The sequence below is a fragment of the Hemicordylus capensis genome, chromosome 6, assembly GCF_027244095.1.
Source record: "Hemicordylus capensis ecotype Gifberg chromosome 6, rHemCap1.1.pri, whole genome shotgun sequence".
NCBI classification, from domain to species: Eukaryota; Metazoa; Chordata; class Lepidosauria; order Squamata; family Cordylidae; genus Hemicordylus; species Hemicordylus capensis.
Genome location: NC_069662.1, coordinates 52,194,571 through 52,217,338, shown reverse-complemented (window position 1 = coordinate 52,217,338; position 22,768 = coordinate 52,194,571). Strand labels below are relative to the sequence as shown.

Sequence of the window (22,768 nt, the reverse complement as noted above, 5' to 3'; positions counted from 1 at the left end):
AAAATGGGGCAGCTAGGATTTTATCTGGAGCTGACTGCTGGGATAACATCACACCCATTTTGAAAGAGCTGCACTGGCTACCAGTTTGTTTCTCGGTCCAATTCAAGGTGCTGGTTTTGACCTTTAAAGCCCTTAATGGTTTGGGCCCTGGATACCTGAGGGACTGCCTGCTCCCAAGGGTTTGCTGCCCGCTTGACAAGGTCATCTGAGGGGGCTCTTCTCTGGGTGCAGACAGTGAGGGAGGCTCGGCTGTCCTGCACACAGGACAGGGCCTTCTCTGTTGCTGCTCTCAGACTCTGGAATGCTCTCCTGGTGGCTATTCACTCCTCATTCTCCATCACAGTTTTTAGAAAGCGTATAAAATCTCAGCTTTTTACCCAGGCTTTTATATGATTGTCTCTCCTGCTGCTTCTTTGTATATTGTATTTTGCATGGTTATTTTATGCTTGTATTTTAAATCCTTTTAGTCAGATTCATGTTTTTATTTTTTAGCTTAATATTTTAATTGTGTATTTTGATAGTCTTGTTTTAATTCTTCTGTGTGAACCGCCTTGGGCTTGTTTTAATGAAAGGCGGTATATAAAATTTAACAATAAATAATAAAATAAATTAATCTGCATTGCTGAAGGTACTAATTGTTGTGGTCTTTAGCAACCTATTGGGGCTACATTCTGGTGGTCCAGGCTTTGATCCCCTAAAAAGTTCTAGCTTTTAAAGCCTCTAAGTACATACAAGAGAAAGCCAACTTTAACAGAACTGCACTTGCCTACTCTGAACCCTGGGGATGCAGAATGCTATCAACCCGCATTTACTGCACCACTGCCCAATCTATTTTTGGCAGCTCTGTAGTGGCACAGGTAATCATAGGTTCTGCTGCAAGATAGGGCTGTGGTGAAGCAATCACACAACTGCTTTGAGATGTGCTCAACCTTCAATGCATTCACTAAACCCACACGGCACATTTTGTTGTGGGGACTGGCTCTGCATCAATATAAATTCAAACAAACATGTGAATTGGCAGTAGCAACTATGCAGAGAAAGGCAGTCCTGCGACAAGATAAAGTCATCTTAATTTCCTCCATTTTTCAGAACGTATTCATTTTCAAAAATTCCTAGCAGTTAAGCTTCTATCTCCCGAAACCTAGTATTACCCCCCCCACCTTTGTTTTTTTAAAACACTCTATTCTTCAGTGACTGGCATATCGATATGACATGGCTGGCAACACCAGGCACAAAAATCGTTAGTGGCTTAAAGCCACTGGGGTTCCTACTGCCACAAGCAGAAACTGAAGGATATTCCTTCCCATTTGGAACTGTCTTTTTTAAAAGGTTAAAAGTGACAGGATGGCTTCCTGAGCTAGAAAACAAGCTGCAGCAGGACCAGACATCAGCTGACTGCCTCTGATCTCCATGGCAACGCCATCCCTAGGTATGTTGCTATGTTGACAGGGCAGCTTTAGAAACCATGATAGTGATTGCTGCTGGCAGGCAGATGCACTTTGGCAAGACTAGCTCCTGTACACATTAGAAGGCCAATTCGTCTTATAGATGTAAGAGAAATGCATCTTTTCAAGTAAAGCATATCAGGTGAAGAAATAAGCACTACGTGTTGAATAACAATGGCCCATTTTCTTCTCCAAGCATCTCCATCAGTTCAAATAATTGAGCTTTTCCACCTCCTCCTCAAGGGGGAGGGGGAACCCAATACCTATACAATTAACCGAGTGCCAAGACTCTCCTCTTTCATTATGTGCATTTTTTTAAAAACCCAGTGTGGTGTAGTGGTTAGTGTGTTGGACTAGGACCGGGGACATGAGTTAAAATCCCCATTCAGCCATTAAAGTCACTAGGTGTCTCTGAGCCAGTCACTTATCACTCAGCCTAACCAAACTAATCACAGGGCGGTTGTGAGGATAATGTACACTGGTCTGGGTTTCTTGGAGCAAGAGTGAGATATAAACATACTAAGCAAAACATTTAATTGCAACAAAATATCCACCCTCAGAAATGCTCAAGGAAAAAAACATGGTTACTCTGGAAAGGCTAGAAAGATTTCACTAATTTCACTAATCTCGATCTGCAAACTTCAAGGTACGCCTGGAGCTTTCCCCCTTCTCTTCAACACTTGTGAAAGCCTCACAAAAAGCTGCTGTTCACACTGGGCTCCATAGGCACACCAGAGCTTTTGATCAGGCTGCCTGGAAATCTGTTCCCTTTCTCTTCCCTCGCCATGGTAGATGGAACCTGGCAGCTGTGAATCAACCCTCAAAAAGTACTGGACAGTGGGGAAAAGCCCCCCCCCCCCCCGATGTAATTTTTATTTCTTTTTCCCCCCCTCTTTCTTTCCTACCAAGCAGGGATGGTAATATTCCAGCATAACAGTGCCATTAAGAGAGCATTGGTGAGTGGGCAGTGGGGATTCCATAGGCAGATAGGGAAGAGGAGATGCAAGGGGGTGGGAGGGGACCAGGGAACATGCGAGAAGCAGGGAAAGGGGCGAGTGGGAGTGGGTGGCTGACACTAAGCAATAAAGCAGGGGCTGTCCTAGCACACAGATTGTGTGGGTTCAGCTATTTTTTAAAAATTTACTATCTTGTGTAAAGAGGTTCTTGAAGCAAAGTCAGCCAGTTCCCAACATGCTCCAGCAGACAAGGTTCCAAGTTCCCTCCCTGGCAGCATCTCCAAGATAGGGCTGAGAGAGATTCCTGCCTGCAACCTTGGAGAAGCCGTTGCCAGTCTGTGAAGACAGTACTGAGCTAGGCGGACCAAGGGTCTGACTCGGTATTATGGCAGATTCTTATGTACTGTGAGTGCATGTAAGGGCTTAAATCAAGTAAATCGTGGGCAACACAAGTAAGCAAACATGACACCAGAATCCTTTCAAACAGAGGTATGCATTTTCAATTCCATAAACGAAATAAGCAGGGGAGGGAATGGGCAGCAATGGTCATCGGGAAGTGAATATCTTTTAGGGAGGGGGGGATGGTATATAGGATGAATGAGTAGCAGCTGAATGGGATAGGCTATGCTCCAAAATGGAAGGCGTCTGGGGACTGAGCAACCTACTTATCCGAGGATTTGTCAGTTCCTTCAATGTAGGAAACACTGTTTATCATGTCAGATGTTTTTTCACACTGTATCCTCCCTTCCTCTAAGAAATTCTGGGCAGTGTACATGGAGCCCCCCCTCATTTTGTCCTCATAACATTCCTGTGCGGTAGATTAGGGTCCGATTAAGTGCGACTGGCTCAGGGTCACCGAGTGAGCTTTATGACTGAGTAGGGATTATCCCCACACGCTCCACCCACTACATCTATGAGTTGAGTTAGCAACTAGAACATGCTACTACTACTACACATATGTATACACTGCTTTTCAACAAAAGTTCCCAAAATGGTTTATATAGCAATAGCAATAGCACTTACATTTATATACCGCTTTATAGCCGGAGCTCTCTAAGCGGTTTACAATGATTTAGCATATTGCCCCCAACATTTCTGGGTACTCATTTTACCGACCTCGGAAGGATGGAAGGCTGAGTCGACCTTGAGCCCCTGGTCAGGATCGAACTTGTAACCTTCTGGTTACAGGGCGGCAGTTTTACCACTGCGCCACCAGGGAGAAATAAAAGTGGATCCCTGTCCCCAAAGAGTTCACACAATCTAAAAAAGAAACATAAGGCACACACCAGCAACAGCCACTGGAGGGATGCAGTGCTGGGGTTGGATAGGGCCAGTTGCTTTCCCCCTGCTCAATAAAGAGATCCACCACTTTAAAAAGGAGCCTCTTTGCTCAGCAGGGGACATTATTCTGAATAAGACAGAATAAGACAGGCCCCATCTAACAGTTCCTCTCTATCCACATTTTCAGCTTTCAAATCAAGCACTGACATGAGAGAAAATGGCCTTATTCCCAAAACCAAATGTTATGCCTCAGATAAAACAAACAAGAAGGAGGGGCTGGCTGAACTAATCATCTGAGCAATTCCTCTCAGTTGCTTATTATAAATATAATGGAATTTCAGCTTGATCTGGCACTCACATTCATCCTGACACATTTAGTGAAGCTGACCCCAACAGCTTGCTTGTTAAAAAATGGTGTTTTCTTTTTGCACACGCTCCCTGTAGTTGTGTTTCAAAGCTTGGGGAAGCCACCCATCCAGCACAGCAACCTGCCAATAATTTCATTTTGCAAAACAACAACATTTGTGGCATCTTCAAAGCTTAACAGATTTTGAGGAGTTATCCTCAGTTGGCAGATATATAGACATGTATAAGGTAAACACAGTGACAATTCACAAGAGCAGTAATTGGTGATAACATCTTCCTAGCCTTGCTAAGCAAAACACCCGTAATACATTAAGAAAACGTTGTTCCAGTTAAAGCAGGTGGTTCATTGGCTCCCGTTGCCATTTTTTGATGTCAGATTTGTGTCCATATGCTACAATGTATTTGTTAAGTCTTTAAGTCTTTAACATACCACAAGCCTTGTTTTGCTGCAGCACAATAACATGGCTACCCCCCGGATTGTGCAATATGAAATTGAGTGAAAGGAAACTGGGGGGAGGAGGGGACCAGAATGTCTTCTAGGGTGCTATACAGACATGCTTGTTTTCAGCTAGTCACCCTGCACTGTAGTCTTGTGCTTGCAAACTCTCCTTCACTGAAAAAGCCCTAAGATAATAAAGCTGTTCCCACCTTCTTTGCACCAGTCAATCTGCTGCTTTCTCAACATGAGAAAAGCCTCTTCTGCCCTCGAGGCCTAGAAACTCCCAGCTGAGAATCTGGCTTTTCACCGTGTTCATTAAGGTGAGGCTAACCCACAAAGGCAGACAAAACAGCAAATCAGGGTCAAACTAGACACAAAGGGGAGATCTATGATCAGGATAGCTCCCTTCTCAGCTTTTAAAAATAAAGTTACCAGCCCTTTAACAGCTGTTCTAATGTCACCAGGGAAGTGACATTATGTTATCCTTAAGCACAGGTGGAACTGGGGGGTGGGGCAGGCAGGGCACGTGCCCTAGGCGCCACTGAGGAGGGGGTGCCACGCCAGTTCCTGCCACCCCCACCCCACTGCCCACCTGCCCAGCCCCAGGGCCCCTCAGCCACTTGTCTCCAGCTCCGGCCTAGGATCGGCAACGAGGCCTAGGATGAGAGCAGCCTGCAAACTGCAGAGCTTTCTCTCCCCGCCTCTCAGCTTTGGTGGGTGGGCGGGGCTTCCAGAGAGGCTTCCGAGTAAGCCTCCCTGAAGCCTGAACTCGGCAGGCCAAGCAAGCCAGGAAGGAGGAGGCAGGCAGAGTTCTCCAGCAGACCCTCTACCCAGACCAGCCAGCACAGCTTTTGCCAGGTAGGCTGTGAATTCCTTGTTGTGGTTGCACACCCCCCCCCACCATTGCTTGTCATAGGGCTTTGATATGGGGGGGGGGTCTGAGAAGTCTCTGAATATTTAATTTAAAACAGACTGAAAAATTTGCTGGCTTTAAAAACAAAAACTATCTAAAAAGGCCTATAAGTGGCTTGTTTCATGGCAGAAAATTACAAAAACTTCTGGAACAAGTATATTTTATTTATGTATTTCATTCATTCATTCATTCATAAATGCACTTATGTTCAAGTTGTTTTGCAACCCAGAAGGTCTGAGTGAGAACTGTGAAGCATGTGTTGTGCTTTTATTTTATTTTATTTTATTTTTCTTGTGTGTGAACTGCTCTCCAATAACTTGCAGGGACTCCAGGGAGCATCTGGCCAACATTTTACCTAAATTGTGCCCCTCCTCCCCACTTCTCGTAGGAAGCTGCTATTTAGCTCCACCAGAAACACACACATAGTTACCCATATCTTCAGATTATAGCAGATCTCGGGGTGGGGGTGGATTTAGATTGGGGAAACAGTGCAAGAGGGAAAAGGTGAAGTACCACAAACATATTCCAGTGCTACTCCTTGCTTTACAAGCCATGTGGGGCCTGCCCCTTCCTCCCTCCCCACCCCCAAAGGAGGTCCTGATGACATATCTCCCATGTTGTGTCTAGTTTGGTCCTCAAGCTAGCTACAGTGTTATGCTAAATCTACTGATATGAACCAACAGTGCTGTCTGTATATACAGCCACATACAGCAGACGGAGAAACGGAACCAGCACAAACCGTCAAAAACAAAAACACTGTGTTCCTCTACCACTTAAGGAACGTGGAAGAGAAAAAGAGAAAAGATTCAGAGATTCAATTACATACTGTTAGAAATAGTCTTTTACATTGTTGGGATAAATATCAGAACAGAATAAATCCAATGGTATCTCCCTTGACATCAATTTCAAATGCATACTTTTATGAAGAAGAACAATCTGGAAATTTAGATTATAGGCAGAAAGATCCTGTGTTCTGCAGAATTTATTAATCAATAGAGTGAAACTGAAACCTATTCAAACGCTTATAAAGGAGTCTGTTCAAAAACCTCCCTGGTTTCAGTATATTTAAATGGGTTCAATTGTTCACATGAATTACATCAACAAGGAGGGAAACTTAGGGATATGACTGACTTTGAAAAACTAATTCAAAAACCCCCAGATCATTTGCTTGGTATGGTTGTAAGCGGTTATTGAAATAGGATATTGAAACAGAACAAATAAAGGTGTGTATGATCAGATGGGTGCAGAACATAAACAAAACAATTGATATTAGTGATTGGGAATATCAATGGAAGAAACATATAAAATTTACCCTTAGTAATAATTTGAGGGAGAACTGATACAAATGTTTTTTCGGTGGTATATAACTCTATGACTATACATAAAATTGATAGAAGTTTTCCAAAAGAATATTGGAAATGTAACCAGCAAATAGAGACATATTATCATATGTGGTGGACATGTGATATTGATCAATCATTTTGGAAGCAAATACATTGTAGAATAGAGCAAATTTTATGTATCAAATTTCCTTTTTTACCAGAAACTTTTCTTTTAAGTATGACAAAACCTCATATTCCTGTGAAGTATACTGAATTGTCTTTATATATTATTACGGCAGCTAGGATTCTTTATGCTGTTAATTGGTGTTCCTCCATAACTCCCTCCTTAGCTGATGGGACTATGCTTTTGTTTCTAAAGTTTCGGCTTATGTGAATAATTCTTCAGAGTCCTTTTTATTGATTTGGGAACCTTTTATAAAATATAATGTTCAACAAGGTCATTGCTTATTTCTGAGATCTGGTTTTGATCTATGATTTCTGGTTCCATGATTGTTATGATTTAGTCCAGTCGGTGGAAGTTATTTATTTATTTATTTGTAATTCTTTTTTTTCCTATTTACTTTATTCTGGTAATTGATTTCTGGCATAAACAAACTTTGTATGTTTTGATTTAAAGAGATAGATTTCATTTTTCTCTCTGTAATAATAAAAAACCTTTTAATTAAAAAAAAAGAAAGTGAAGTAATTCTGCCCCCCACTGCCCTGAAACCCTGCCATTGTGCAAGATTACTGACAAAAGCTAGGGAACCTAAACAGGGAGAAAGCCTACACACTTCACGCAATTCAGCCCAAAGGTCTTCAAAAGTTTAGCGACCAAAAAACTGGATAACTTGTGGGTTAGGACTGAGAGCTCCACTCCAGTCCTAATACTTACGTTATACAGTGGGATGGTCTTCATAACTTTGTAGTGTTTTGTAGGGTCCATCTTATAGAGGTGCCGGTCGGTGATAAATATTGCTCTATCTTCCACTTTGTTGAAACGGTTTACCTGCAAATGATCAAATACGCAGAGGTATCAAAGCCCTTTTCCTTTCTAAAACAAAAACCACTTTTATACACATGGACAGAGTGCAATATCAGAATGATTGCATTCTTAATGTTCAAAATTTGGCAGCAAAACTCTGCAAACAGCTATGATATAGGTACACATTAGAACTGAATCAACATTGGGCTTAAAAATAAAGCAGAGTCTTCTTAAAAGTGGCCTACCTTGAAGCCAAGTTAACACTGTGGTATTATATCAAGAGAGATAAAAGGCAACATTTTAAAAGCAAGTGGGGAAGCACTTCCACAAGCTTATCCTCAGTTGCAATGAAGTCAGCCCAAATATGATCTTCCAACACTTCTGGGAAATACTCAAACCAGAACCGGTCAGTAGAAGGGATCTCAACAGCAGTGAGGAAGAGGTATATAGATTGCTTCTCTTGTAACATGCCCTTGATATCCCGATGTGGTGTACCAACTCAAGGGGTTGCTTGAAGGGACACTAGATGGGGCCCTTAGGCATGTGAGCCCAAAAAACATAACCAGAAACCAGTGTTTTAAGCAACTGACCAGCTCCTGCCTAGTTCAAGCAGCTATAGTGAGAATGGACAAAATGATCTGTCTTATAAACCTCTGTGAACCTGTATTATCCTGAGCTAGAACAGTGGGCCATCTAGTCCAACACTATCCGCTCTGACAGGCAGTGACTCTCCAAAGTCTCAAGCAGAGGTCTTTCCTAGCCAGTTACCCAAGATTCTCCTGACTGAAAATGCCAGAATTGAACCTGTGCATGCAAAGCCTATGTTCTGCCATTGACCTAGGGGCCCTCCACAGCAATGATCAACAGGCCCTCTGAACCTGTACTGTAGATTTTGACTGCCAGCATGTCTTGAATTTGTTTCACTTCCTCCATGCAGAAGCTACTCCCAGTTCTGCCTTCCAAGATGACAGGAATCTAATCTGGATCTGCAAAACATGCAGAAGACGATGATCTGCCAGTGAGCAAAGACTATCGCAACATGAGATACATAGGTGGTGGTATTGGAAGGCCGGGCTCAGAAGACTACACAGAAAGAAAGTCGAGCCAGAGTGGAGGTGCCCCATCTCAGCAAGAACAGGTGGGCCCCTTGAAGGCAGGCCTGCTTTCCTGCTGGCATGAGGCACGCTCCAGTGGGGGGTGACATCAGACCGTGCTGGCACCGCGTTAGGTAGGCACTGCCCAGCAAAGGCAGGCTGATGGTGGTGGCAGCAGGCCACTGCCTCGAGTCTTGTCCTCGGGCTGCCTTCAACCTCATTATGTCCTTGATGCTACTACAGCCATTCCCGGAGATGATAAATCTGCTGGCAGTAACTGATGCTTCAATAGCCTCTGGAATGGACATCTGAATGGAGCTCTGTATGGAACTGCCCTTGAAAAAGCACCCAGAAATTTAGTTAGTCCAAAAATGCTGCTGCCAGATAGTTGCCTAGGACTGGCGGGATGGAGCACATGACTCCAATGTTCTTCGATTTTTACTGGCTATCCATTCATCCCCATGCTCAGTTAAAGATGCCTGTTCTTATTTCAAAATCCTAAATACGAATATGACAAATATTTATATACCGCTTTTCAAAAGCAGTTTAAATAAATAAATAAATACATACATACATACATAAAATGGCTCCGTGCCCTCAAAGAGTTCACAATGTAAAAAAGAAACATAAGATAGGACACCAGCAACAGCCACTGGAGGGATGCTGTGCTGGGGCTGGATAGGGCCAGTTGCTCTCCCCCTGCTAAAGGGAATCACCTCTTTACTCAGCCTCTTTGCTCAGTTAGCAGGGGAAATGGCTTAGGACCTGGGTATCTGAAGGATGCTTTTGCCCATACATTCTTCCCAGTGCATTCCAATCAATATCACAGGACCTTCTTTGAGTTTCCATAGCAGTTAAGGCACAGTGGGTGAGCACAAGAGAAAGAGCCTTCTCAACTGTGGTGCCAACTTTGTGGAATGCCTTCCCTAGGGAAGCCCGTCTGGCTCGATTTTGTTCATTCTTGATTTTGTTTTTCCACCTAGTTAACAGGTCACCTTTTAAAGTGAGGCTTTCAGGGAGGCTGACTGGGCTGCATTTTCTTTTGGGCTACTATGCTGGGGGTGGAGGGGCAACATTCCTGCTAATTTATGCAGCTATGTTGGGTTTCCCCCAAAAAATTTTTGATGTATTGACACCTTGATTTTATCTACTTTTTTAAAAAAGTTGGATTTAAAAAGTTTTCTTTTCTTTTTTTAAGCTAACCCCATCCAAAGTGCCCTAAAGATGCCATCTCTGGCTGAGAACAGACTCATGACTGAAACTGACAATTCTGAAGGTAACAAAAAGCAGGCCAGCCTAGTTGGATGTTGTGTGTGTGTGTGTGTGTGCATGCGCGTACATATGTTCAAGCAAGAGGGAAGAAGCAGAAGAGCCATATCTCTAAATTACCCTTTCACTCATTCTGCAGTACCATGTGAGCAACACAAAATGCAGTGCTTCCTCACAGTTTCCAAAATGAGATAAATTATTTCCATCAGGAAAAGAAATCCACTTTTTGCTGCTGTTACAGGCAGCAGCTCCAAATCTGAAATTAATTACAGGTGCCACTTGGATTGAGTAAACTGCCATTGATTCTCCTGCCTAGACACGCACCATTAGATCAGTTTTTCATCCCCACTTGCTGCTGACAGACACCCAGCTGGGCAGAGGGAATTAAAGCAATACATTTCAAAGCACAGTCTTGAAAATGGGTTGCCTCCTGCATGTTTCCATCTGAACTGGGCCCTCCTTCATATTTTTCCACATGGTTGCACAAAGCAGGAGCAAGAGGAACAAAAGACGACCTCTACAGATTCCAGCAAGGTGAATTCAGGAATGGCTTGGAATGCAGAATGATTTTCTCTCCCCATCAATGTCTTGTAAGGGGGGCTGGAGGGGGGAATTGGTTTCAGATGAAGAATTTAGATGTGGGGGGGGGTGTTGTTCATCTTTTATCCATATATGGGTCACTCTCTCTATAGAGAGAGAGATATCAGGCAGTATATAAATAAGATAAATAAATAATACAAACTACAGGGAAGTTGACCTTTACATGATCTACCAGCCTCGAAGAGCAATTCCAACAATGAAGAAAGCTGCCTTGCATGGCTCTGATGTCTCATTTCTTTGGAAGGTTTCAGTCAGATATAGGGCATTTTTTAAAAAAGAGTTCTATATCTATCTTTCCAAGGAAAAAAAATCTGCTCAAAGTGATTTTTGACAAACATAAATTACATAAATATAAAATATCAGTGTAATATTTCATATAATATTCATATAATATATAAAATAGGTGCAACAGAATTTAGAACATAGTGGAAAGCCATAAAAGCAGAAGTATGAAGTTCATTGAAGTCAAAATAGCTTCTTGTCCCTCTCAGAAGTGTATTTCCCAGTAGCATCTAAAGGCCTTGAGGCCTCAGCTCAGCATCCTGCAGTTTTAAGACCACTATGAAAAATCATTAGTAATGACTGTGTTCCACTTTTCCTCTAAAGAGCTAAACCAAGCATGTGCTCTCCAGTCAGACAAGGTTAGGATGAGAGACGGCTCCCTCTTGTTACCTACTATTTTAAACTTCTGCATAGGTAGGAATCTTAGCCCATCCCAGTTAACTCATTACCAGTATCAATAATTCAAAGGGGTTATTCACACAATTGCACGTGTGGCCAGGCAGGAAGGTGGGGTTCTACTTTCCCCAGATGACTGCTCTTAGCCCTGCTGCACGCAAGCCGAACTGCCGGGAGCCAGCGTGGTGTAGTGGCTGGAGTGCTGGACTAGGACCGGGGAGACCAGAGTTCAAATCCCCATTCAGCCATGATACTAGCTGGGTGACTCTGGGCCAGTCACTTTTCTCTCAGCCTAACCAACTTCACGGGGTTGTTGTGAGGAGAAACTTAAGTATGTAGTACACTGCTCTGGGCTCCTTGGAGTAAGAGCGGGATATGAAATGTAAAAGAAAACCCCCAAAAAACCCCACACACAGAGCAACAGAGGCTGGGACTCATTATCCCGGCCTCCGGGTATCCCACAATGCATCACACGACATGCGGGGTGTACTGGGGGATTCCCCCAGGGGACAGGTGCTCTAGGCCCCCATCTCTGTGTCAGTGCAAGCTGCTGACACATGATCCTGGCAGCAGGGTTAAGGGTGGTCTGCGCCCTTAACCTCAGCTAAGAGCTAGGTTTGGTGCTGCAGGGTCACGGGGATCTGCGTGAATCCCGGCAGTTCTCATGGGCAGCCAAGCCCAGGCTTGAGGCCTAAGCCTGGGCTTGGCTGCTCGTGAGAACAGCCTCAAAATCAAATGAGAGGCTTGGGTGCCACAACCCAAAGAACGGTGATTTCTCTTAAGAACCTGCTGGCCAAGAGCAGAGAGATGGGAGACTTGCATTCATCTTGCACAGCACTACCACCACTCAGTGCACTGCACATGCCATACATTTAAGCATTTCACTGCCCTACCTTCCACAGGCAACATTTTATCACTTAACTTAGCTCAGCTATAGCAAACAGAACCATGGAAACACACACACACACACAGTAAGCTTCAATTCTCTTCAATTAACACTCCTACCTCCTCTATGTATAATCAATACCTGATTTGCTCTGTTCCCGCAGCTTCAGCACATTCAGGAACATGAATTCAGCTTTCTTTCTCCTGCCTACTACAGCCAAGGGGGAAACGTACTTCTGAAATGCTATATCAGTACACTTGCTGACTACCATAAACTTGTATAGTAACAATATGCACTATAGAAGAGGAAGGGTCAAGCCTGATATCTGTTTGCATGGCAGCTTTGCCAGGGACAGATGGGCATTTGGCAAACAACCAATTATCCAGGGCCATGCAGTGAGCCAAGGCGTTCATCTGAAGTGGTGGATTATTAGCTCCTTGCCACCTTACTCTGCTCCTTCTGCTGCCCTCCATTATCCAAACTGCCCTTTGCCGCCTCCTCCACTTTGCTGTTGCTGTCTGCTTTAGTGCAGCACACAGGCACCCTCTTCCACCTCCTCTCATGTGCACTCCTGGGCTGGTTCTCTACTGCTTGCTCCCCCTTTTCATAACCAGCCAAGTGGTGCATTAGGGAGGCAGAAGAGAGTACATGCATTGCACAGTGTCAGCTATTGCCACTGTACAGGGGAAGGAAAGTCTGTGCATGTGCACAAAACCAACCACTACTACACTTGAAAAGTAAGAAAAAGGAGAAGGGGGCAGCATTTGGCACCCAGCCTCAGATGCTCAGAGATCACCAGTCCATATTCTAGCTGGTGGCAGTGGGTGGTACAATGTGATTGTGTAACCCTGCACAGTGGCACTTTTACTTAGGGGAGACATTGAAAAGCCTCTCTTCTGTATTCCCGTAACATCCCATTGTATTCACATCATGCTCTTCAGGTTTAGCATACTAAAGGCAATATAGCAAACAGCTGCCAGCTAGATGATGTTTGAGATGCTTATTGCTTTTAAGGGCACGCAAGGCACTGTTGACACCCCTCTTTTTATTTTATTTTTTACCACCTCCAAAAGCAATCTAGAAATTCCACTACAAATTTTACTCCACAGGGATGAACATTCTTTCATTATCAATGCTAACCACTGCACTATAACAGGAATCAGAAATCCTTGAATAATTTCACAAGAGCCATACTAAGAGTGTACATGAAGATAGGGGCATATCTAGGGTGGGGCAGGCAGGGCACGTGCCCCGGGCGCCACTTGAAGGGGGGCGCCATTTTAAAAAATTATATATTTTTTTTAAATGGCTACCGCACATGCTCAAATGGCCTCTTTAAAGCCCTAGGCCATGCCAGGCCTCGCAGATGCCATTTGAGCATGTGCAGTGGCCATTTTGTTTTCAGCGGCAATTTTTTTTAAAAAATTATTTTTAAAAATTGCCACCGCACATGCTCAAATGGTCCCTGTGAGGCCCTAGAGGCCAGCGGGGGAGGGGGAACCTTTGCAGACCCCCCATGGCCTTTAGGAAGCCCCCCAAAGGGGCTACAGGTAAAAAAATTAATATAAAATAAGTCCCTGTACACATATTTAGTTTGGCACTATGTACAGAGAATCAGGGTTCGTGCATAATGAGCTGAAGCTTATGAGCTAGGATTGTATTCATTTGCTCTTACTTTGCTTCTTGTGATAAGTGAGTTAAATGTGATGTCTTAATAATCTGGCTATTAATGGTGCGTTTGTCTTTGAATCAGTGTAAAATCCTTAGTATTAAGGCCCACTGGGAGTTTCTTGCTCTCTTTCTCTCATTTTAACTGTCTTTCTGAAATACTAGAATATATTCCAAGCAGTGACACAGTTTATTCTACATATCCTTTAATTATTTTCAGAGTATCTGGGAAAAGGTCAAATTCTCCATTTATTTTTAAAACTTATGTAATAGTGATGCTACAATGCATAGTAGAGAATTAGACAGGCATTTCTGTTTAGTTTTCCAAGTACACCTCCACATAGTATTTGGGTATTTCATGAGCCCCAGCATACTGAAATTTGTAGTTTCCCAGCATTTTTTGGTCTGGCTACGTCCACTGCTAAATAGTTTTTGAAATATTAAAAGATTAATGAACTTGAGTTGTATTTTTGAGCTAATATTATGGTAAACTTATCTGAAAGATGGGTGTCAGATGTTTGGACAGGGGGCACAATTTCAGTGCTTGCCCTAGGCACTATTTTCCCTAGATACGCCTCTGCTTGAAGAGCATCACATATTTGAGGGGGAGGGGAGTTATATTAAAATGGGTGTGCATCCGAGTCATGATAAGGTCTGCATTTTTGTTTTTTACAATTGCAACAAGTGAAAAAATGAAATAAGACAAGAATTCAAGAATCTCCTGTGAAAAACAACTTCAGTTGTTGCTGGCTATTGCAGATTCAGATTCTGCAGTCTATCCTTTGCATCAGCAATATGTTCCACTTCCAAAAGGTGATTATACTGCAATGAGTATCTAACTACAATGATTACCAAGAACCCTGGTTCTCTACACAATCTCAATTACTGTACTATTCTGGCCTCTAACGAGAAATCAAGTGTTTTCAGACTCAAGAGATTTCAGGTTTGTTTGTTTGTAGCAGGCATAGATTCAGAGAAAGGTTTAGCAAATTTAAGCAAGTATTAGCTAAACACCCAGTCCAGAGGTGACCTGAGAGAAGCTTTCAGTGGCCAAGAGAACAATGTTATTGTTCTCTATCCTTGCTCCAGGGGCCTCAGTTTCAAAACCCCTGCCCTACTTAGAGCCTGCAAATATCCCATAAGATTAATCCCCTTTACCCTTCTGCTATGACACTATTACACAGTTTTGCAGTTAACTAATTAGGCAGAAGTAAAGGGAAAGGGAAAGTGTGCCATTGAGTTGGTGTTGACTCCTGGAGATCACAGAGCCCTGTGGTTGTCTTTGGTAGAATAGAGGAGGGGTTTACTATTGTCATCTCCCACGCAGTATGAGATGATGCCTTTCAGCATCTTCCTAGATCGCTACTGCCTGATATAGGTACCAGCAGGGATTCGAACTGGCAACCTCTGGCTTGCTAGTCAAGTCATTTCCCCACTGCGCCATTAGGTGGCTTAGGCACAAGTATCTGTCTCAAATTGATTCATCACTAGCTGTCACTGAAATTGTGACAAAGTGGATTGTAACAGTGTAACAGATTTATTAGATCAGGTGATGCAACAGATACTGTGGCCCTACGTTTAGTGACTCTGATGTGTGCAGAGAGCTTCATGAAAATAAGAACTTCAGTACCAGGGACAGCTCCATGTGTGTAGAGACCCTGACACTGAGGGAATGAAGAGAACAAAAGAGGAGCCCCTGCTCATACTGAGCTCTATAAGCATCCCAGAGGAGCTTTTGGCCTCAGAGGAAATGCATGTAGAGTAAATGAGCCAAGTAAATGAGGCTTAGCAAAAAATAATCTCTTGCTCTCACCCACCCCCACCCTTTTTTGTGTGTGTGTGTTGTGTATGTCTTGCAACAAACCAACGCAACCCTTTTCCATGATCTCACCCGTCACTCAGCAGGTGAAATAATGACCTTTTAGGAATCTAGAAGCTGACTCAATTCCATTCTTCCTTCTCTTATAAACTCACCTCATTCATTTCACTCTCTCAACTTGTTAGATTGCCAATTTGATACAGAGCAGGTTAATACTATTTTGGCTCTCTAATATTACTCCCTATAGCAATTCTGCCATAGCTACCTCTATGGACAGTCAGGCAGACAATAAACCTTCTATTGCTAGAGAGAGAGAGAATCACACACAACTAGGAGATTTACCCAGATGGCAGGTTTTATTTGGAAGGGGGTTACTAATTGGAGAGAGATACTGGTTAAGGAAATACAGTATGTTAGGATCAGCTGTATCAGCTGGAAGGGAAAGGCAAGGGGTGGGTTGGCAAGATACGCATTTCAAAAATGGTCTGCCTTGTTATCAGCTGACATTCTTTAGGGCAAAATGAGAATGTGCTTTCTGTTGAGCAATATAACTCACAGTGAGTGTATTAAATAAGTTTTTGAAACCACGGGTTACTAGGTTTTGGCAGCTGGTTTGCAGGAGCCTGGTGGTAGGGGCTAGACAACAACAAGGAGGAGGCTAGAAGTGGGTATTATATCAAGAATATGTGATTGTCAACTCATGGGGCTGCTGAGCCACTAATCCAAATATGACAAATTAAGACAAGCAGAGCAGATCATTCACCCGCTAACTCAGCTACTTAGATTACAGTTTCCATTCTTAATACACTGGGCCATTTCTTCATAAGATAAGAGGGCACAGCGATTGCATTCGGTAAAACCTGAAAATCCACCTATAGTCTACTACTACAAACTTAGGATCATATTGCGGGATTTCGTCAAGAATGAGGAATGATTTCTCCCCACCTCACCAATTCTATCTAAGGGCTGCAGATACATCACATGTGATAATCCATTTCTTGAAGCCATCATTGCTCTCTTTGCTGCCTGAAGTACCAAAGTAGCCTGTCTTCGGCTTCATCCCCCAGACCTGGAAGCTGCCATTTTACTACTAAGCACTCCTTTAGTGCCACCAGCGCGTGCTACATGCTGCCCAGAACAAAAGCAGCACCACCACCTCTGCCATCTTTCACATTTTAGGCAGCAATTCTCTCTGTCACAGAAAAACCAGTGTTACTCTGTACCTTTGCCCTGAGAACACGCTGGAGTGGAAAGGATAGTCACAGGTCCCTAAAAAAACAACATGCAGTGACAAGCACTGGAGAGTAGCTGCCCACTGTGAATTGAGGGACATGCGTCTGTCTTTTGTGCCTTACATGTTGCAGAGTGTGAAGTGGTTCTTTGTGTAAGGAGAGGACAAAGCTTGAAAAAGGTGCAACAGGGATGGAGTAGGAGCAGAGAGCGCAAAAACAAACCAACGATCACCAGAAACCAGGCAGCTGCTGAGAAAAGGCCTTGGGGGCAATGAGAAGAAAGAAGCAGGGCAGTTCTCAGCATAGGGAGTAGCATAGCACAAGGCACAAATGAAGGAGGGAGCAAAGAGAACAATGATGCTGAGAGAAATTATGCTGGTGCCCGGGAAAGAGGACTCAAATGGAGTGTTTTTAAAGGGCTGAAAGTAGAGGGGAAGGGAATCTTACACATGAGGATTAAGGGCAGATTTGCCTAGTACACATTTTGGTTTCAGAGGGTTGGGGCTGGTAGGTTGACTGACCCTTCTCAAGACAACAGGCTACTCCAATACCCTTCTAGCTGCTAAATACAGAACACAAAAGGGATCCAGTGCAAAACACTTTAATTCACAAGTATGAATTGACAGACGGAAGATAGATAATGGTTGAAAAGCAGGCTATAAATTCACCAAATGTTAAACTGTAAACAAAAAAAATTCTCTCCATGGCTTACAACGAAGCAAAACAAGAAATGTTTTCCAATCTCCTCATAACCATATCAATTGTAGCTCAGTCTTCAAGACTGACATTAGCTCTGAGTGTGGACAAAGAATTATAACCTCATCATATTTCATGACAGTATCCATCAGTTATAAGTGAACTGTGAAGAATGAGACAATTCAGACTGTGTCCAGGCAGGGATTCTCACTCAATAGTCTCACTGCCTAGAGATGTACATATCAAGCAGTATAAAAATATGATAGACAGATAGAGTTAAGTTGGGGGGAATGACCAAGGGAACGTTGTTAGAAAGACAGGAATAATTCACTGTACATTTCTCAACTAATATTTTTAATAGCAAAGTTACCTGGGTAGATAAATAAGTAGCTTTATGTAATATTTGCGTGATCAGATCTTATCCCATCCATTCTTTGCCTTTCCTTGTTCTATAAAATGTCTAGCACACCAGTGGCATTAAAATAGTAAAACATAACGCAACTAAATAAAAGCTAGTTGACTTCCTGCACAGAGTAAGGTGAGTGGTTCTCAACCATCCGTGTTGCTGCAGGCAACCCTAACCCTAACCCTAAAGCAACGTCCACGGTGTTGTGCAAATGCACACTTGCACATATACTTAAAATTGCACCATCACAGTTGTCCGATGTTACATCACTATTTTTTTCAATAAATAATGAAGCAACTATTTGTAGCAAATAGCTGCTTTAGAGGGGATTTTCAATGGGAAAAGAGCTCCAGGGGAACCTCTTCCTCTCTATGGTTTCTATCAGGATCGTCCCCCATATGCCCCACCAGCTGCTTTTGTATGAAAGAGAGGCACTTCTGGTTGGAAACATGTCTCTTTAGAATGCATGCCCATGGAAGTCTAATTTGGCCTTTACTTACTCTTTGAAGAAAAAAAAAAGATTCTGAAAAATCAGAATACAAACTGAACAGGAAACAAATTTGTATACACCTTCTAAATCTGCATACTTTACTCTGAACATAGCACTGCTGTTTTGGGGGATGCAAAGTTTGGAGAAGTGAATCTTATAAGCACTAGAGACAGCACAAGTGTTTGTATTCCCCAAACCTCTGAAGGATTCCATTACCTATAGGGAGACATTAGCTGTTCATACAAGTCATGCTGGTCCCTCATGTACTGTATATATTCTCATTAAAGTTTGAACAAATCGAGATAAAGTAGATAAATCTTTGCTATTTGAAGAAAAAATAAAGATTTGCTCAGTTATACTATACTATCCTTCATAATCTGAATCAGGAAGGATGTGAGAAAAGATTTAAAGGAGATTAAAATTACATAACAGAACAAAATTACATTCCAGACAATTCCATGGCAGACTTGCTGTTTGCTAAGATGGGCTGTCCCTTCTAGCATAGCTTCTGATTGAAGCATCCTCTAAACAGGTACATGTAAGACTCCGAAGCATATCATTGGCTCATGTGTGTTCCACCATTATTTCTTCCTTCTTTCACTTTCTTTTTTTGCAAACTCATTTTTATCCATGGCTAGCTTGAAAACTGGGGAATATGCAATGCTATGTTCATTAAAAAAGAAAGAAAGAGGGGAGTGGGGGCAGAATTCATACACAAGAGGAAGGGCTGAAGGAGCATGCAAGCCCAAGGGGAACTCCTGGACTCCTAACAATGTTTAGGAGATCATGCAGCATTATTTCGGCTATTAGTCATTAAATAAAGCTGGGCCCCCTGTTTTCCTAAGCCCTACTACTCTTTCTATGTTCTAAGGATTATCATCAGTATTTCTTATGTCTGTTTGGAATAGACTGCAGGTTTTAGTGTTCATTTTAAAATCCCTTTTCTTGAACTTTGGCCACATAAAGCCTTTGTTTTGAAGCCCCCCTTTTTTAATTGTCTGGAGACTTTTTTAATCCTTCTGCAGCTGCTTGCTGTGCTTACCTTGCGGACGTGAGACGAGAAGAGAACATTCATGAACTTGTCCTTTCGTTTCAACTCGTTGGCAACGGGGGTGAATGCACCTGCAGCCTGGGGGTTATCTGGATTCTAGAGGAGCAAACAGGAAGACAGGCAGGCCATTTGTCTTCATCTTTAAAACAAGGGCCACAGCACCGGCATCATTACCAGCTAACAGTTTCAAATATACACACATCCAAAAGAGCATTTTAGGCTAGTCTTTCCTTGAGTTCTAAAAGTGGTATTCCTTAAATAGACATGAGAAATGCAGGAAAAGCTAGAAAAGCATACAGAAGAAAAGAAACCGGTAATCTGTCTTCAAAAGCTGAAGCATCTAAATTTACAATCCAAGTTTTCTAACCAAGGCGGCTCATGAAGAACATGGCCATGTTTCTAAAGCACTGAAAAACTACAGTAGAACAAGCAGCACATTCAAATGAGGCACACATATTTATTCTGTTTATAGGGCGTAATCTTTATTTTCTGTGCAGTAGTTTGTAGTACTCAACTGTCACATGCAACTTTCCTTTCAATAAATTATTGTAGAGATGCATCTACAGGACCCCACCATAATTTTAAGGTCACAATAGCAGGACACTGGGAACATGAGTTTCAAGGCTTAAAGTATTTGCGTTACACAGGGAATGGAGGGGGGTAGGTGCAAGAGCCAACGGAAATCATTTATCAGGTACCCATAAGTATGCCTGAATATAAAAACATAAAATTGGTGATAGCCACCCTCAGTTTTCACTCTTGGATTCCACCTTGATGAAAGCAACAAAGAGTTCCATCAGAAGTAGTGGTTTAGAAAACAAAAGAGGAAAACCTAAGACTGGTGTCTAAATGAGAATTTATTTCCTCATTTTAGAGATGCTTGTGAAACTCACAAAGTTTGTGCCCAGAAATGAACTTCAGGGGCTCATAATGTTCACCTCAAAAAAAGAGATGAGCATCAAAAGCCACATCACTCTTCTTCAGCTGGAGAAGCAGCAGTGGTGGCATTCTGCTCCAGCCATCAGAAGAAGTGGAGGAAATGGCAGATCTTTCCCGCCCTCACCTTCCTGGCTCACTGCTAGCATATCACAGAAAGAAGTGCCCTAGAGGCCCATGGGAAATTTAAGTTTCCTGAGGCTCAGGAAAACTACACTCCCCAAGGGCCTTTCTTCCTGTGATGCACTAGCAGTGTGCCAGAGAAGCAGAGGAGGAAGAGATCAGATCTCTCCACTTTCCTCTTCCGGTGCATTCTGCCCTGGTCCAATAAGTATTAAAGGGAAGGAGTGGAGGGAGTTAGATGTAACACATTTCAATTGGCTATCTAACCCAAAGTGAACAAAAGGGGAATGTGCTCATCCATCTTGAATTCAAATACACTGCACAATGTCTTTTGATAAAATATCTTCTTCGGGGCAATAGTTACAAATCCTCTTATTTCTTCTTCTTACTGTTGTTGTTGTTGCCCCCCAACCCGACAGTTCCCAACCCCAGTATTTTACATAACAGAGCTAAACAGTGACTAAAAATGGCTATGTTGGGGAGGGTTTGGGAGGAGAAGAAAAACAGAGTCTATGCATTATCAGAAGAGAGAGACTAAAAGAGAGAAGAACAGAATAAGCATGCTTAACACACAGCATGCATATCCAGGATAGCTGATCATGGGTTCATGTGATCAGTTCCTGCTGACCTTGCCAAAAATTGCCAGTTCATATAGAGACAAGGAATGTAGATCAGTAATCCACTGCCATATACAGAAGGAAGGAAGGAATTTCTCCTAACACGGCAGTGTTTGCTGATTTGTTACAAGTCCTCTTATCTCTAAAAGGCTTTCCATCTAGTGTAAACTAGAACGGTGAAAAAGTACTTTTTTGAAATGGGAGAATTTTCAGCTTCTCTGAGGAAGAAATTTTCTTGAAATGTTATGGCCACTGTACTGTAATTGTTAAAATTTTAACCCATTCATTCTCCTTTAGGCATCAGTATAAGGTTCAGTTCTCTCTCTCTTTCCTTTCTGATGTTATCTAGTGGTCCCTTCCTTGCCTTTTTGCTAGACATGGCTTAAGTCAATGGCTCCCAACAACAGAATTTTACCTTTATTTAGGCCCCATTCATCCATTGCATCCTCTGACTCAGAAGTCATACTCCTCCATCTAATAAGGCCCACAGCTAGAAAAACCACCTATACATTTTAAAGGATGTCTTGGTATTCTGCAGCCAGAGAATCATTCTAAGATTAGGTGTGAAACAGTGTACTAAAAGTAGTCTCCAGTTCCATCCCAATAATATAACTGGGATATTCCGATCTTCTTTAAAGATTCAAGACAATGGGTTGGTTTAGGGGTGAGATCTGACAGAATCTAGACTACTGTGTACTCTCTTTGGTCACAAACTGAGAAATTAGGATTAAGGGCTCACAGAAAAGGAAAGAGAGACAAGAATTGGAGGTCAAAGGGACGGAGTTAACTCTATCACGAGAAAGAAGTTCCAATAACTGCCAGCACGTTCCCTATACTATTCAACTTTTACTGTGATTTTATCTTTATAGTATCACTGGATGCAGCAGCTGAAGAGCTTCATGTGTCCTGATATACTTACCAATGCAATGTAGTTGCCCTGCCAGACTCTTTGGAGCCCCATATCAGCTCGGTGGCCCTTCAGCAGCTCCACAGCTGCCACCTTTGCCCTGATCTGAGGCAGATCTTTGGGTGGGATACTCTTGATGAGCTCATGTGCTCTCCACCTGAAAGACCAACAATGTAAGCAATTTACACATCAGCTAGCATGAGGACTGATAATGAAGCACTAAGAGTATTTGGATGACTCATTTGATTGTTACTAGCATTTTCATACACCGAATCCTATACACACAAGACGTACTTTTTCACACAACGTATAATCAGCCTATGGAATTCTTTGCCACAAGATGTGGTGACAGCCAACAGCCCGGATGGCTTTAAGAGGGGTTTAGATAAATTTATAGAGGACAGGTCTATCGATGGCTACTAGTCAGAGGGCTCTAGGCCACCTCCAGCTTCAGAGGCAAGTTGCCTCTAAATCTCAGTTGCAGGGGAGCAACAGCAGGAAAGAGGGCATGCCCTCAGCTCTGGTGGGGCATCTGGTGGGTCACTGTGTAAAACAGGATGCTGGACTAGATGGACCTTGGGTCTGATCC

General features: G+C 42.8%; 1 protein-coding gene and 1 long non-coding RNA gene across 3 annotated transcripts in view; one reads left to right on the top strand and one right to left on the bottom strand.

Moving 5' to 3' along the window:
- Positions 1-22,768, bottom strand: part of MYO1D (myosin ID) — a 200,481-nt gene that overhangs the window by 82,749 nt on the left and 94,964 nt on the right. For both annotated transcript variants that reach the window (XM_053264002.1, XM_053264003.1), the window contains exons 18-20: positions 22,192-22,336; positions 19,588-19,692; positions 7,618-7,731 (exon numbers count right to left, since the gene is read on the bottom strand). In XM_053264002.1, coding sequence (XP_053119977.1) covers positions 7,618-7,731; positions 19,588-19,692; positions 22,192-22,336 — 364 coding nt within the window. The remainder of the gene's footprint in view (positions 1-7,617; positions 7,732-19,587; positions 19,693-22,191; positions 22,337-22,768) is intronic.
- LOC128330730 (uncharacterized) lies at positions 1,437-20,087 on the top strand. Its single transcript, XR_008310230.1, has 3 exons — positions 1,437-1,550; positions 10,000-10,077; positions 19,571-20,087. It is a non-coding gene; the product is annotated as an uncharacterized LOC128330730 (long non-coding RNA).